The 15999-nt window shown below is 39.7% G+C and overlaps 1 protein-coding gene and 1 long non-coding RNA gene across 2 annotated transcripts in view; one reads left to right on the forward strand and one right to left on the reverse strand.

The window, feature by feature from the left end:
- The window catches only part of LOC138974383 (prion-like-(Q/N-rich) domain-bearing protein 25), a 152771-nt gene extending 136948 nt beyond the window's left edge, over positions 1-15823 (forward strand). The window contains exons 14-15 of the mRNA XM_070347100.1: positions 15351-15502; positions 15794-15823. Of these exons, the coding sequence (XP_070203201.1) occupies positions 15351-15502; positions 15794-15823 (182 nt within the window). The remainder of the gene's footprint in view (positions 1-15350; positions 15503-15793) is intronic.
- LOC138973861 (uncharacterized) lies at positions 5589-12288 on the reverse strand. Its single transcript, XR_011458196.1, has 5 exons — positions 12169-12288; positions 11608-11704; positions 10838-10900; positions 10382-10475; positions 5589-5688 (listed from the first exon to the last, which is right to left on the reverse strand). It is a non-coding gene; the product is annotated as an uncharacterized lncRNA (long non-coding RNA).
- Positions 15824-15999: the final 176 nt, after the last annotated feature.

The raw sequence follows: 15999 nt of genomic DNA on the forward strand, positions 1-15999 counted from the left end.
GTAATGTTTGTCAAATTTCAAGGTCACAGCAGTGCCATCTGGCTTAAACTTTGAAAAATTGTCAATTTCTTCAACTAGTTTTATAGTGTTTGAAGTCATTCACACATGATGAAAGTCTGGTTGATAAAATCAAACGTCAAGGTCGCAGCGGGGTCGCATTGAAGTCAGACACATACAATTGTCATTTTCACGAACGCCTTTTAAGCAACACCTTTGAAACTTCACACATTCCAAAGTTTTGATGTTGTTTGGTTATAATCAAAGTGTGGTCAATTTCCATGATTGAGAGCATTCAGAGGGGTCAAGTTGAGGTCACACAAAAAGTGATAATCTTTATAAGACTCACGTTTGCTGCAATTGCTCACTTGACATTGGTGAAAGTGCTTATTTTATAATTGTTGATCTTGATGTTTTGACCAATTAATATTACCAGGATCAACCATACCAGATTTCAAAGTCCAGAAGTTGTCAAACCTCAAACCTGTTGGAAGTTTCAAAGATTTAAGCATCAACAAATTTCTATTTGATTTAACCTTAAATAACAGATTTGACCTTAAATCTTAAAACAGATCAACCAGACTTTGGTTTTATATAAATTGAAGTTCATTACAATTTCTTTTTTTTTTTACCCACACGAGACCCTGCTATGACCTTCACATTTCTCAAGGATCAACCTTGAATTCTCCATGTTGAACAATCATTAAGCAAAAGCGTTGTTTGAAGTTTGAAGGTTCTAGCTTCAAAAATCTCTGAAAAAATATGTTTCATCCGTTTTCTGAACCACATGTGACCCAGCCGTGACCTTGAAATCTGACAAGGGTCAACAAGACTTTTACCATGCATGGGGGCGATTAAACCCCAAATGTGTGTGAAGTTTCAAGGTTTCAACTTAAAAAACGTCTGAGAAAAATATACATTTTCCTTTTTGGACAATGTGTTGCACGCAAGACAACACGACAAACGCTCGTGTTATCATTCTTTTACTTTAAGGTCGACTTGCGTGCCCGCTCTTTCGCTAATCTCAATTAAAATTCATCTTGGAAGTTCGGTTTTATTACGCTTTTAATTAAGAAGATTAAACTAAGACAACAAATAGTTAGTTTTACCCATTAAACTCGATAAGGTAGTGACATTTTATGTTGAACGCAAGATGGTGTCGCACGCAAGATCTGAAAAGATGTTGACGACATAATTTCAACACTTGATAGCGCATTCGTGGTTCGTGATTTCTTCACAAATTTTGAACACAGAATGTGTCACGTGGTTCCGTAGATGAAGTAGATCTTTGTACATGTAAATTTTGTTTTTAAAAGAAAATAAACGTTAATTACCGAACATTTTGTCGCACGCAAGATATGACGAAATTTTCAAATCGTTTTCAAAAATGCTGTTCAAAAGTTCTGCAGTCTTTGCTGGATTACTTGAAAGACAGCAGTTTGATACACCGTTATCGCTTGACGTGTCGACATCAATTCCAGAGTTTTTGAAAAAGAAATTTAGTAAATATCTGCGATTGAAAAATGTATGCCGTGATGACGACACATCTTGCGTGCGACACCTTAAAATTCGGTTATCGAAAAAAAAAAATTCTCTGGAGATTTAGATTTGACGTTTGGTCTCGTCTGTAAAGCGATGTTTCAAGCATTCAATCAAACTAAATGCAATTCATTTGTGCTTCTTGTTATTTTTCTGTAGCATATTCAAAACACGAGGTATCACGATGTCCGTTTTCAGATGGCCGGTTTTGGCGTTATTTTTGACTTTAAACAAAGATAACTTCAAAACCGTTCAAGTCAGACACACGACATTATGTCCACTATCTCTTCGCACATTCATCCACACACACACCAATTTTCAGCAGACACACGTTTTTAGAAACATTTTTATTGTAAAACAAAGTCGTCTTCTGTTCTGTGAGCACCTTTTGGCACTTAGTCATATATACATATATGTGAGTTGTTCTTCAGTACTGGTGACAGAAAGGGGGAAAAGTGGTCAAAATTCAAATCTCTAGTTTTGTTTTTGAAATATTGCTTTTCATAAAGCAGAAATACTGTAGTATCTGTTGTACATAAGAAACAATCACTGGTTCACATGGTTCCTACATAATCTAACTTTTAAAGCTGGTTCTTGTGTGTCTGTGTGTATGTTTGTATGATGACGATAGGACCCAAAACGGCTGCACGGACTGAGACAGGAATTGCAGAGAATGTTCTTTGCCACTCGAGTCGTGTCATAGGGTACTTTTGGAATAGCAAATTTGAAAGGATTCTTCAAAAAACGACGAAACACATTATATACCCTGTGAGCTATCGAGGATCCTCCCCGTCTGGGCTGTCGACTGAAACATGGTCTTGTTAAAAGACGTTTTCAAATGCGGTTAACGGGGAGATACACTCGAAGCACATTTAGCGAAGTTCTGTTGCCAAATCATCAAAGATCAACATTTCACTACACGGATCGATCCACACAGTCGAAATAGATGTGACTTTCACACGACCGAAGACTACTTACTAGCAGACTAGCAGACGACAAGATCTAAATATTTAGATCAGTGAGAGCAATCCGTTGAAGAACAGTTACTCCGCTTATTCGTCTTCAGTTAAGCCATAAGTTTCCTTGCAGATATGTAGTCGCGTAGTGAAATGAACTAGTGTCATCGGAAGATTCTTCTCAGTCAATGATCAAAACACAGTAAGTTCTATGCTGACAAAAGTCACTTTCGGACAACACGACGATTGACTTAATTTATGAGCCCAAAGGTAACAATATCGACAAGATGTACGCATTTGACATTAAATGAAACATTCATAGTAAGTTTCCAACTCACCAGATCTGCCAAAGAGCCGTCATTCGTGAAAAAAACGATGATTAGACAGGTATCGGAAACAAGTCTTGGTCACCTGCGTTATTCCTTCCAAGGCGACGTGACGGCGCCACATTTGTTTGTTTATGGCTGTTTATCGCGAAACAACACAGTTGAAATTTGTGTGTAAAATACCACAAATGTGTGGTGAATCAGTTCGTCATCTGCGTTTCGATGGTAATTCAGTCAGATTGGAGTTACTTTGAATCGAAGGCGAGGGTAACCTGCGTTATTTGTGTGACGGCGTGAACAAATTTGATTGCAATATTTTATACAGAAAGTAAATTTCAATGATTATGGCTCAGACTTGTAGATCTGTTATGCAGTGTTTTGGTAGTGTATAGAGCTTTTCTGCTATGAAGCTCATTTGGAGTGATACGCTGATCGAAGTGGGGTACCCTATGTGGGACATCAGCCGTATGCAGATTACGCTTCAGAACACTCTCGCATTTCACAAAGACAACAATAAATTGCAACATTTCAAGAATTGCATCAGTTTTATTAGATACTATTTCAACAAAAACAGCACAAACACGACTATTATCAACAACACAGAACGGGAGGTAAGTCTTCAAAGACGCACCAAGTGTGCGTTCCCATTTTTGGACGCCATTTTTACTAGCATTTTCACAGTAAATCTTAATATTTCCATATCTATTGAATGATTTTGGTATTTTCTTTGATTGTGTCGATTCTCCTATCTCTCTGGCATGTACTGGGTGCTTTGTGACCAGTTTCTCCCCTAGACTGTATTGAAAACATGCGTCCGTGTGAGCTGACCCCCACTTGTGACCAGTAGCAAAGAACAACTCATGTGCTTTAGCTTTCTGTCTCATCATTTATAAATGCTGCCCTTCAATCACACACACACATACTTTTGATCCAGCTCCAACCATATTTCGTAAGGCTTTATTCAGTTGTCTCTTGTTCTTAAACATCCGATTTCTAAGCACACGTCTGTGCTGAGAATATGAACATCAATGTCAGCCGCCTTTTTATATTTAGTCAAGTTTTGACTAAATATTTTAACATCGAGGGGGAATCGAAACGAGGGTCGTGGTGTATGTGCGTGCGTGTGTGTGTGTGTGTGTGTGTGTGTGTATGTGTGTGTGTAGAGCGATTCAGACTAAACTACTGGACCGATCTTTATGAAATTTGACATGAGAGTTCCTGGGTATAAAATCCCCGAACGTTTTTTTCATTTTTTTGATAAATGTCTTTGATGACGTCATATCCGGCTTTTCGTGAAAGTTGAGGCGGCACTGTCACGCCCTCATTTTTCAACCAAATTGGTTGAAATTTTGGTCAAGTACTCTTCGACGAAGCCCGGGGTTCGGTATTGCATTTCAGCTTGGTGGCTTAAAAATTAATTAATGACTTTGGTCATTAAAAATCTGAAAATTGTAAAAAAAAATAAAAATTTATCAAACGATCCAAATTTACGTTTATCTTATTCTCCATCATTTGCTGATTCCAAAAACATATAAATATGTTATATTCGGATTAAAAACAAGCTCTGAAAATTAAATATATAAAAATTATTATCAAATTTTTTTTTTCGAAATCAATTTAAAAACACTTTCATCTTATTCCTTGTCGGTTCCTGATTCCAAAAATATATAGATATGATATGTTTGGATTAAAAACACGCTCAGAAAGTTAAAACGAAGAGAGGTACAGAAAAGCGTGCTATGCAGCATAGCGTAACCACTACCCCGCTCTTCTTGTCAATTTCACTGCCTATGCCGTGAGCGGTGGACCACGAGTATACGGTCTTGCTGCGTTGCATTGCGTTCAGTTTCATTCTGTGAGTTCGACAGCTACTTGACTAAATATTGTATTTTCGCCTTACGCGACTTGTTATTATATTTAGTCAAGTTTTGACTAAATATTTTAACATCGAGGGGGAATCGAAACGAGGGTCGTGGTGTATGTGCGTGCGTGTGTGTGTGTGTGTGTGCGTGTGTGTGTGTGTGTGTGTGTAGAGCGATTCAGACTAAACTACTGGACCGATCTTTATGAAATTTGACATGAGAGTTCCTGGGTATGAAATCCCCGAACGTTTTCTTCATTTTTTTGATAAATGTCTTTGATGACGTCATATCCGGCTTTTCGTGAAAGTTGAGGCGGCACTGTCACGCCCTCATTTTTCAACCACATTGGTTCAAATTTTGGTCAAGTAATCTTCGACGAAGCCCGGGGTTCGGTATTGCATTTCAGCTTGGTGGCTTAAAAATTAATTAATGACTTTGGTCATTAAAAATCTGAAAATTGTAAAAAAAAAATAAAAATTTATAAAACGATCCAAATTTACGTTTATCTTATTCTCCATCATTTGCTGATTCCAAAAACATATAAATATGTTATATTCGGATTAAAAACAAGCTCTGAAAATTAAATATATAAAAATTATTATCAAATTTTTTTTTTCGAAATCAATTTAAAAACACTTTCATCTTATTCCTTGTCGGTTCCTGATTCCAAAAATATACAGATATGATATGTTTGGATTAAAAACACGCTCAGAAAGTTAAAACGAAGAGAGGTACAGAAAAGCGTGCTATGCAGCATAGCGTAACCACTACCCCGCTCTTCTTGTCAATTTCACTGCCTATGAGCGGTGGACCACGAGTATACGGTCTTGCTGCGTTGCATTGCGTTCAGTTTCATTCTGTGAGTTCGACAGCTACTTGACTAAATATTGTATTTTCGCCTTACGCGACTTGTTATGAAATAATGTTCATTTGTGTTCCAAACACTTCCGAAGAATACTTGTTGGTGTGTCTTCAGTCGCCCTGACATCATCACAACTCGACCCTGTCCTGCAAAAATACAAATATATATGCAGGGTGACACCCAAACATTCAACCCTAACAAATGCCTATTTCTTTTACATCTGTTGACCGAATTAGTTATCTTTCTTTTTTTCTTCTTTTTTTTCCCTGTCCTGTCCTGACCTGTCTTGTCTTGTCATGCCTTGTCTTGTCTTGTCTTGTCATCCCTCTATTGGCCTTGCTGGCAACCTTTTCCTAACTTGTCTTGTCTTGCCATGTCCTGTCCTGTCTTGTCTTGTCATCTCTTGACCTTTCTGGCAACCTTTGCCTTACTTGTCTTGTCTTGTCTTCTCTCGTTTTGTCTTGTAATGTATTGTCTTTTCTTTTTTTTAAATTCTTTTTTTATATACATAAAGACAAGTTTACAAATATACAATGGCCCGTGTATACAATAAACATACATTTAGCATACATTTGGGTAAAGGTTTGCGAACAGGTAAGGGGTGTAAGAGAGAGAGAGAGAGAGAGAGAGAGAGAGAGAGAGAGAGAGAGAGAGAGAGAGAGAGAGAGAGAGAGAGAGAGAGAGAGAGAGAGAGAGAGAGAGATGGTGGTGGTCTAGGTTACATTACAAAGGTCAACACAGTTGCAAGTTCATAGGTTAAAGGCTGCCTTTTTCGTAGCGTTCATTAATTAATTCCTATTGTTTACATGTGCCAATAATGTTATAAAACTGTACCTAAGGAGATGTAATAACGATTGGTTGTAGCTTTCGAACACAGAAAGCAATATTTCAGTATTGCAAAGTGGTGTTGATAGTGTCGAATGTAAACAGAACAGTCTCACAGTGAAAGTGGATGTTTTCCGGAAATTGCGAAGTTAACAAAAATACAGAAAAGCGCGCTTTCCTGCTTAGCACAATACGCTACCGCGCTAATCTGGCGTGTCACTATCACTACGTTTTGCACGTGGAAGGTGAGCGATTTCCTTTACGCGGGGATTGACGAAGCTGTACTGTCTGTGTTGACGGTCTAAAAAATAGCCCACGTCCTGGAGAACTGTTGCCTTACATAGCAATAAACTTTATAAATAATTAATTATTTCCCGTAATTGGTAAGGACTTCAAACCTAAAACTTTGCAGGAAGCTTAATAATACATCCCCGCAACGATGGGAAAAACCCTTGAAGTAATTACAATTATCCCCGAGTACGCTAGTACAAGGGCTCAGCAGACATTAATTGTGTGTCTGTGTGGCTGTGTGTGTGTCTTTCTCCACTTAACAGCTTATTGTTGGGAAACTGCTGGGCGCAGTTCGTTCAAAAGTTGATACACTAACTTGATAATAGGTCCGATTGATCGTATTAAAACTTCATAATGTTACCTGGGACCTAAATGCGAAATAAACCACAAAAACGTCTTGGCCGTAGGAGGAGTTCACACCGGCGGGGCAACACGCAGCCATTGACCTGATAGAACAGCCGAACGCGTCACACGAAAATACGTCATGACAAAGTTACACGCAAAGCGAAAGAGACTTTGACGTCATTTACTTTTGTTCGGAATTTTCCGTCTGTTCCTAGCTTGTCAGTGAAGACCTGACGTGAGTAAGCTTACCCAAAACGTCTTTGTTCTCTATTCTCATTGCAGCTGTGAAATAATCAGTCTTGTGTCTCGGTCGTGTAGGTACAGAGTTTGCTTCTGCAATCATTGTGTTCGTGTTGATGACGGCTTCATAAGACAAAATAATAAGCGAATCTATCGCGAGGAAGACGTTTATGTACAAATCACCGAACCCAACCCATTTTTGGTGTGCATTTTTCTGAAGAATAAACTGCATGTGGTTAATTTCATCCGTGTAATGCTTGTCGAAACATATCTGATCACAGATGAGGTCGCAGTTTGTAGGTTGAATCTATGAATCGGCCAGAGATAGATCTGCATTTCTGGTCAGAAACCAACATTCACACCACAGACATTCCAAACATTTATATTTATTGAGCGAGCCAGTCTGAAAAGTACTCGGGTCCAGCGCGAGCGTTTTTTATTAAATAGGACTATGTCAGCCTTTAAATGGAGGGGTACTTTGGAATACTTTTGAGAGAAGATTAAAAAACCGGACCATGAAACCTACACACATGATTAAACTGTGTGGAATGGTGCTGAAGAAAGTGAAGTTCATGCACAAGAACCATGAAGATAGTCACTGAACTGAAATGACTGGAGAAATGACCTCTTCATTGTAGAGTCACACTTGCGCAAAACTCATTCATGAAATGAACGTAAGTCGTTATGGGGATGCCCTGCTCCTGTCTGTTATTGCTTTATACAAGTAACTACTTGTCTAAGGTTGTGTATAGTACACAACGTTCTTCAAATAACCCCAATTCCCAAGGATAACAATCTTGTAGGCTTAAATCGTTAGTTAGTCTACTGCTCCATTTAAAAACTTGAACTGTTGAGTCCATCCCCGAATTCGGATTCTTTTTTTTTTTGAAAGTGCACATAAGTCAGACCATTTCAACTGCAAACTTGCAACTTTTGGGCCCAGTCATGCCTGAGCTGGCAATAATGTACACCAAATATGAAGTACACGAAATTCACTAAACTTTCTTTTAGACAACACAGTTGGCCATCCTGCATGCATCACACAGATACGGGGAGGAGAAAACTGGGTCTGCAACCAATACATAAATTACTTCCTGTATGACCGTTTTTACCCCGCCATTCAGGCAGCATACGCTGATTTCAGGGGAGGCTTGCTGGGTATTTTCGTGTTTGTATAACCCATCGAACTCTGAAATGGATTACAGGATCTTTTCCGTGTGCACCTAGTCTTGTGCTTGCGTGTATACACGTAGGGGGATGAGGCAATAACAGTTATGCACATAAATTGTCCTGGGAAATCAAACAAATCTCCACCCTTAACCCACCAGGCGGCCGAAGCCTGGATTTGAACTTCCTATTAGGAGGCCGATGTCTTATCCACTACGCCACTGCGCCCGTCTAAATAAAGTACAACACACACACACACACACACACACACACACACACACACACACACACACACACACACACACACACACAGACGCGCGCACGCCCACACACACTCACACAAAGAACTAGTCTGCATTGCAAAAATGATGATGAATAGCGTGCATTATGCTGAAGAAGGCAAATACGTCTGATTTGTTTGCATTTGAACAAATGATGCAAACATAGCTTCATAGTCCATACCTTGTTCATTGTCTGTTCTGCACCATGGGCTGGCGTATATCTTTAAATTAGCTCATTGTAGATATCCTTGCGGTAAAAACTGCAAGAGATCAAAATCAGATAACACCATGAAATGCTACCACATGCAGAAGCAAAACACACGAATTCACAGACTTTTTTTTATGTTAGCCAGTCTCAAAAATGTCATGACATTTCCACGAACAGCTTCAATACAAAAGTATGCCCTGGGATTTGTTATCATTGTGGGCATAGAGAACGGAAAAGAAATAATAGCTTAGAAACTATTGGCTGTTGTGTTGGTTTGCTGCAATTGAATAGATACAAACCCATGCATCCTTAACACTTTCTACCCCACCTATGTTGACAAAGGCTTTTTTAGCGGAGACCAGCTGTGCTGCAGCTGGACACTCAAAATTGTAGTAACTGTGTAGTAACTGTGTAGCAACACGCTGGAATGCTGGCGTTAGATGGGCGTTACAGGAAGCGACTGAAGCTAAACGTCTGAGCGGATATATCCGTACTGGTCAGATAGAGCCATATGAGTGGGTACGGATATATTCGTACCTGGGAGACAAAGAGTTAAAAGGCACAGTCCTTCCCATGCAAACGATTCGGCTCACTATGACCTGGCAAGGCTTTTACATACAATACGACCACCCCTGACATACGGCACATACCAAATATCTACAAGTGCTTTGTGTGAACAGTAAAACAAATTGTTTTCCTTTTTGCGAATTCATTTCATTAAACACAAACACAAAACAATTCATCAAATTCCAGCTGAGCAGAACGGCTTTCACAATTATGACTGGGCCTTTAAATGTATGTTCCTCACCATATTACCCAGCATATCAGACACCACATGTTTGACTAGGTTTTTACATGGGAACAACAAGACTATACAGGGTGGTCCAAAAAACTCCCTATTTTCTTTTTAATCACATTTTTGACTGCGAACAAAAAAAGAGATCAAAAAAGAAATAGGGCGCTTTTTTTTAGACACCCCTTTTTACGTCCAGCTTCTTTTGTTGGAGATTCAAGTTACAGACAAATGTGAAATTAATTAAGCAAAAAGGTTCCCACTATGCACTGCCACAGAACACAACCAGGTTATTAATGTGCGGTACAGTGTATAATTATGTTCAAGTAAAAGGATGCCCTTCTTTTGTTTAATTGGAGCATCTATGATTTCTGACATTTTGGTTCTAACGGTAAGGAACGTATGTTTAAGCTCTAATAAGGACAGTTTGTCTTGTCAAAAGCCTCATGCATATTCCTTCCTCCCCATGCAAGACTTTCTTTTATTTGAATATCTGCCTTTAGTACAAAAATCAAATAAAAAGGTCGCACTCTGCATAGCGACAACAATCGCAATTTTACCAAGAAAACCTCACACTCTTTATGGGGAGAAAGACCCTGACTGTTGCAGTATGTTATGCATTTAAAAACATCTGAAATTGTGTACTTGAATTCTACAGTTTGATCAGTTCTGTGTGTTTAAAAAGTTACCTTGATCATTCTGACATGCTCTTGCTCAAATCACATCCCACACAATATTGTAGACTCCATTGATAGACGCTGTGGTGCATGGGAGAACTGCATTCTGAGGAAACGAAAAAAATATACACTGAGGAAGAACAGTTACAACAACATTTGCAGCAGCAACAGGCTATATAATTGTATTCAAATAACACTTCAATAAGGTAAAATGAAAATCAGTGTTGTGTCAGTAAATTTGATTTTGGGGAGATGGAAGGATTGGGGTGGGGGTTTAGAGGCGGGGATAGAAGGATAGCTGGGAACCGGGGAAGGTGGGGTGGCTAACACAGTTTGCTCATTCAGCATGGCCATTTAGATGTAATGACTGGTACAATGTTTAATTTATCTAAAAAGGCAGCAACTCTGTAATGCATTATGTGAACCAACTTCTCCATAAACTAAATAAAGATCAGTTTAAAAAGTTACCTCTTTTATTCTGGAATCTTTTTGGTCCCATCACAGCTCAGACGCAGACTCAATGGACAGATACTGTAATGACGAAAAAAACCACCAGCATTTTAAGGGAGAACAAGAATTATGCAGAGAGGAAAAACAGTAATGAGTAAGACCAACAGCAGCAGCAGCAGACTCAATACTCTTACTCTACATAACACTCTCACTGAATGACTGATTCAGTAACTAATTCCCAGTGAAGTGCAAGTGATCCAAATTACTGATGTAAAAACAGAGAGAGAGAGAGAGAGAGAGAGAGAGAGAGAGAGAGAGAGAGAGAGAGAGAGAGAGAGAGAGAGACAGACAGACAGACAGACAGAGACAGAGAGAGACAGACAGACAGGCAGAGACAATGTAAATGTGTGTGTGTGTGTGTATGTGTGTGTGTGTGTGTGTGTGTGTGTGTGTGTGTGTGTGTGTGTGTGTGTGTGTGTGTGTGTGTGTGTGTGTGTGTACATGGGAAATGCAGTGCCAATGAAAACAAACACTTGCTTTATTTAAATATCAACAGTTATACAACATAAGAGGCACTAGAAAAGTTGTACATGAAAATAAATGTTGCTCTTGCTGATGGAAAAAGAGCAGGGGGAGAGGTTCGATGTTGCTTGCACTTGCAGATAATATGCACTAACATCCAGCTGTTTTTCTGTGTGTACTGTAACCCTGTAATGTTTAAGCAGAAATGTTTGTGAATCACGTGATGCTTCTGCTTTTAGATACAGTTTGAGTATTTGCAATATTACCTGGATCATTGCGGCATCCTCTTGATCACATCACATTTGAGACTTTGACCTATATATAGACTCCATGGGCAGACGCTGAAGTTATTACAAGGGCATTCTGAAAAATGACAATACAAATGCAGATATGTGGAACTTTACATTACACTTTACATAAGCAACAACCAGAGAGCTGATTTATACAGGGAGAGAGAGAGAGAAAGAGAAGAAGTAACAGAAAAAAGAGAGCATAGAAAGAGAGATGGGGTGGGGGATGGGGCAAAGGGAGTGTGTAATGTGACGTGAGGAAGGGGAAGAGCAATGGTAAATGAAACTCTCAGTACTTTTAATTTATATTAACAGTTATGGAACTATTTGAGCACTCCCCATAACCACAAACAAGGTACATATTATGTTGCATGGAAGGGTGGGGGTAGTTAGACTGGAGAGTGTTGTTATGGGTTTAGGGTGGTGCTGGGGCGGAGTGTGTATGTAACTTGATAATAATAAGCATGATCAGTTAGAGCTAACAACTATCTTGATCTTCACAGACATACATTGCACAATGATTTCACCAGCATGTACCTTTCTGTTTGCCCTTGAGTTAGGTAGAAGACAATGTTGAGTGGTGAACGCAAGTTGTATTGATCACTGGGTCATCCTGCGGTCCGTCCCCTTTGATCTGCACATTGCACCAGCACAAACAAACACAATGTTATTATCTCAATCAGCCTGCATGGTCAATCATGAATCTAAGAACACAAACAATGTCCAGATCTAATTGGAAACGAGATCATTACTTGGGAAATTCAATGACAATCTAGCAGTCAACGAAGCAGATAGATCTGTCCTTGCGATTGTTGTTGCAAGCAGATACATGTGTAAACTTCCTTATCTCAACGTTATCATTCAACATATTGATACTTTGCCTGATGGATTGTGTGCTGATGAGATAAACAACCAATCAAAATCAAAGTCATAAACTTTTGAAGAAAACAATCAAATTGAGCAGAAAGAATCTAGCTTACTGCTGTGCTGATTTCGACAAAATCAATGCATTTACATGCCGAAGTCATTCCTGCTTTTATTCATATCATTCTAGATTATCATAATGCACAACAATACGAAAACGAGCTCATCGAAATGAGTAACACCTACACTAACAATGCTGCAGAAGCGAAGGTCGTCTACGACTGGAGATTTCAAAGTCGAACAGCGGCGTTTCTTCACTCTCAGCGGTTGTCTTGCTCGGAAAAGTGAAAAGCTTAACTTGAAATCGAACGGAAGTCACCATTCTACCTTTTCGTTCGGGCGTTGTTTTTATAAAATCTCAGAAAATGTAATTTTGACTTGGGTGATTTCGTCCGCCATTGTGATTAAGTTTTTCAATAATTTGTCTTCCTCCTTGGCAGAAGAGTCAAAGGTTCGGCCCGATCTTCAAGGTTTCCAAGACATGACTTGCACACCTTTTCCAACCCCGAACCTAGTTCGCCAAACAACCCCAAACCTAGTTCGAAAACTCAGGTTCGTCTGGTTAAGAACCAAGACAAGTTGGCCGAACCTCGCCCAACACAACGAACCTAGTTCGCGAACCAAAGGTTCGTCTGGTTAAGAACAGGCTTTACGGAACAGCAAGGCACCAAATGCCGACCCGCTCACTTGAAATCTAAATTATCTAAGTTCTAAAAAATCAAGTGAAATTGCGTCACTCGCTTTGCGTCAAATGTATTTTTTCGTCATGTCCCATCTGTCTGGAGTCGGTTCTAAATCTGTCGCTCTCTGTTCAACAAGAAAAAGCGAAGCAACCGAAACGCATGTTCAACATGGTTTATCTTGTGAGATTGTTGTGTGTCAAACGCATTTGACCTGTGAATATTCATCGCGTCGGGTGTGTTAATCTGATTGGCTGACCCAGGTCACGATAATTCATTGACTGACAGGCATAATCAGGTAGGAGCGCTCAAGATCCCATTGCAGCTGTTCTGTATAATTCGCGGGGTCGCTTCAACATTTCTTTTGGTCGAATTAAACGGCAATAAAACCGTTATTTCTAATATGCTGACTGTTAGCAAATGATAACAGACATGTCTCACAAACGATATCAGCATTCGCCTAAAAGACTCATGCTTGATAGGGGAAGGGCTCCTAATATGGACCGGCTCCTAATATGGACCACCTCCAGTTCTGACAAACTAGCGGCGCTAGAGCGCTCAAAACAATTTCATTCGCTGTATTCACCCTCTCTGGATAACTCGCACATGTCAAAACAGTTGCAGAAACACAAACTTCAAAACCGTTAGGCTTTTTCTCTTTTTTTCACTTTTGGCAGCGTTCACTCTAAATTTGCCGCCTAAAACGGACTCGTTTCTGTCCACAGCCAAAGCTTTTATCACACAAAACGTGCTACATATGACAGCTAAGACTGTATTTGTTACATTTTAGCAGTGTTGACCCCGAGTTTCTACTGCACACAACAAATAATAGCAAAATCTCAAAGTATGCGTGAGTCCCCTAATATGGACCACCTTCAACAAATCGAAGAAAATAAAAGCTAAAGGCTATTTTCATTAATTCATTAAGAAACTTGCTGAAAATAACATATAACTAGCCCTCGAGATATCAAAAATATATAACAAATAGTCTTCTTTTCGTGGAACTTGATAATTTCACTTATTTTCACTATGTTTTTGATAAGCTTCTTTAGTTTCCTGGTGTGCTTCAAATAATGCTCTCATCAACCCAAAACAGATCAATCTAAAGCATATTTTAATTAGTCTGACTTGCACACTAAGTTGTATCATGTTATTTTGAAGTATAGGGGGCTTTTTACAGCGATTCGTGAAGGCCTCTCCACTCGTCCATATTAGGCGCCCAGGCTCCTAATATGGACCATTTGTGATTTTTCCTGTATTTAATTTTTGCTGAATGTCTACCATAGCTATTTCACTCTAATTAGGCCTAACGGTTAACCTAAGAAAGAAGGACTACCAAACACAAAATAAAACTTCTTCGCAAGAAAACAAGCTAGTTATCAGCATGAAACAAAAAGCGGTCCATATTAGGAGCCCTTCCCCTAAAAAAATTTCTCGACATGTCCGTTATCATTTGCTAACAGTCAGCATATTAGAAATAACTCACAATAGCATCTTGCGTTGTGAAAATCAAGCTACTGTCCAAACATAACACCTTTCCATGTGAACACCTTGTTACAATCCACACACAACATCTTGCGTTGTGAACACCCTGTTACTATCCACACACAACATCTTGCCTTGTGAACACCTTGTTACTATCCACACACATCTTGCGTTGTAAACACCTTGTTACTATCCACACACAACATCTTGCCCTGTGAACACCTTGTTACTATCCACACACAACATCTTGCCATGTGAACACCTTGTTACTATCCACACACATCTTGCCCTGTGAACACCTTGTTACTATCCACACACAACATCTTGCCATGTGAACACCTTGTTACTATCCACACACAACATCTTGCCATGTGAACACCTTGTTACTATCCAATGATAACATCTTGCCCTGTAAACACATTGCTACTATATCCAATAATAATATATTGCCCCGTGAAAACAGTGTTACTATCCCAATATATCAAGTTGCGTTAAATACCCTTGGTACTATCCACAACAAGCATCTTGCTCTGTGAACACCTTGTTACTATCCACATATAACATGTTGCGTTGTGGATACCCTTGTTACTATCCGAGTATAACATGTCGCCTTGGAAATACCATTGACAGCGCCCAATAGCGGCAGGATCGGCAGTGACTGCGGGGAGGTGACCGTGTGTGACGCCAGTCTGGGGGGCAAGTGTGGCCCCAAGCAGAAGTGTGAATGTCCAGCTGACACTCCCGTTCTGCACGACTTCCGCTGTCGTCAGTATCCAACCCTGGCTCAGAGAGAGAGAGAGAGAGAGAGAGAGAGAGAGAGAGAGAGAGAGAGAGAGAGAGAGAGAGAGATAGAGAGAGTGAGAGAGCGAGCGAGAGAGAGAGAGAGGGCGAGAGAGAGAGAGAGAGAACAATAGAGAGAGAGAAAAAGAGAACGAAAGAGAGAGAGAGAGAACGAAAGAGAGAGAGAGAGCGAGCGAGAGATAGAGAGAGAAAGCGAGAGACAGAGAGAAGGGGAGACGCTTTGATGGTTTATTGTCATTAGCTAATAACAGCTTTATTGACATGGTTATTAGAACGGTAAATACATTTGGAACAACCTATAACAGGTATACGGACAAACAAAAAGAGGGGGAGAGAGAAAAAGAGACAGACAGATATAGAGAGAGGCAGAAATAGACATTAAGACAGAAAGTACACGCGTGTGTGTGTGTGTGTGTGTGTGTGTGTGTGTGTGTGTGTGTGTGTGTGTGTGTGTGTGTGCGCGTGTGCGTGTGTGTGT

The sequence above is a fragment of the Littorina saxatilis genome, linkage group LG8 (assembly GCF_037325665.1).
Source record: "Littorina saxatilis isolate snail1 linkage group LG8, US_GU_Lsax_2.0, whole genome shotgun sequence".
Taxonomy (NCBI): Eukaryota; Metazoa; Mollusca; class Gastropoda; order Littorinimorpha; family Littorinidae; genus Littorina; species Littorina saxatilis.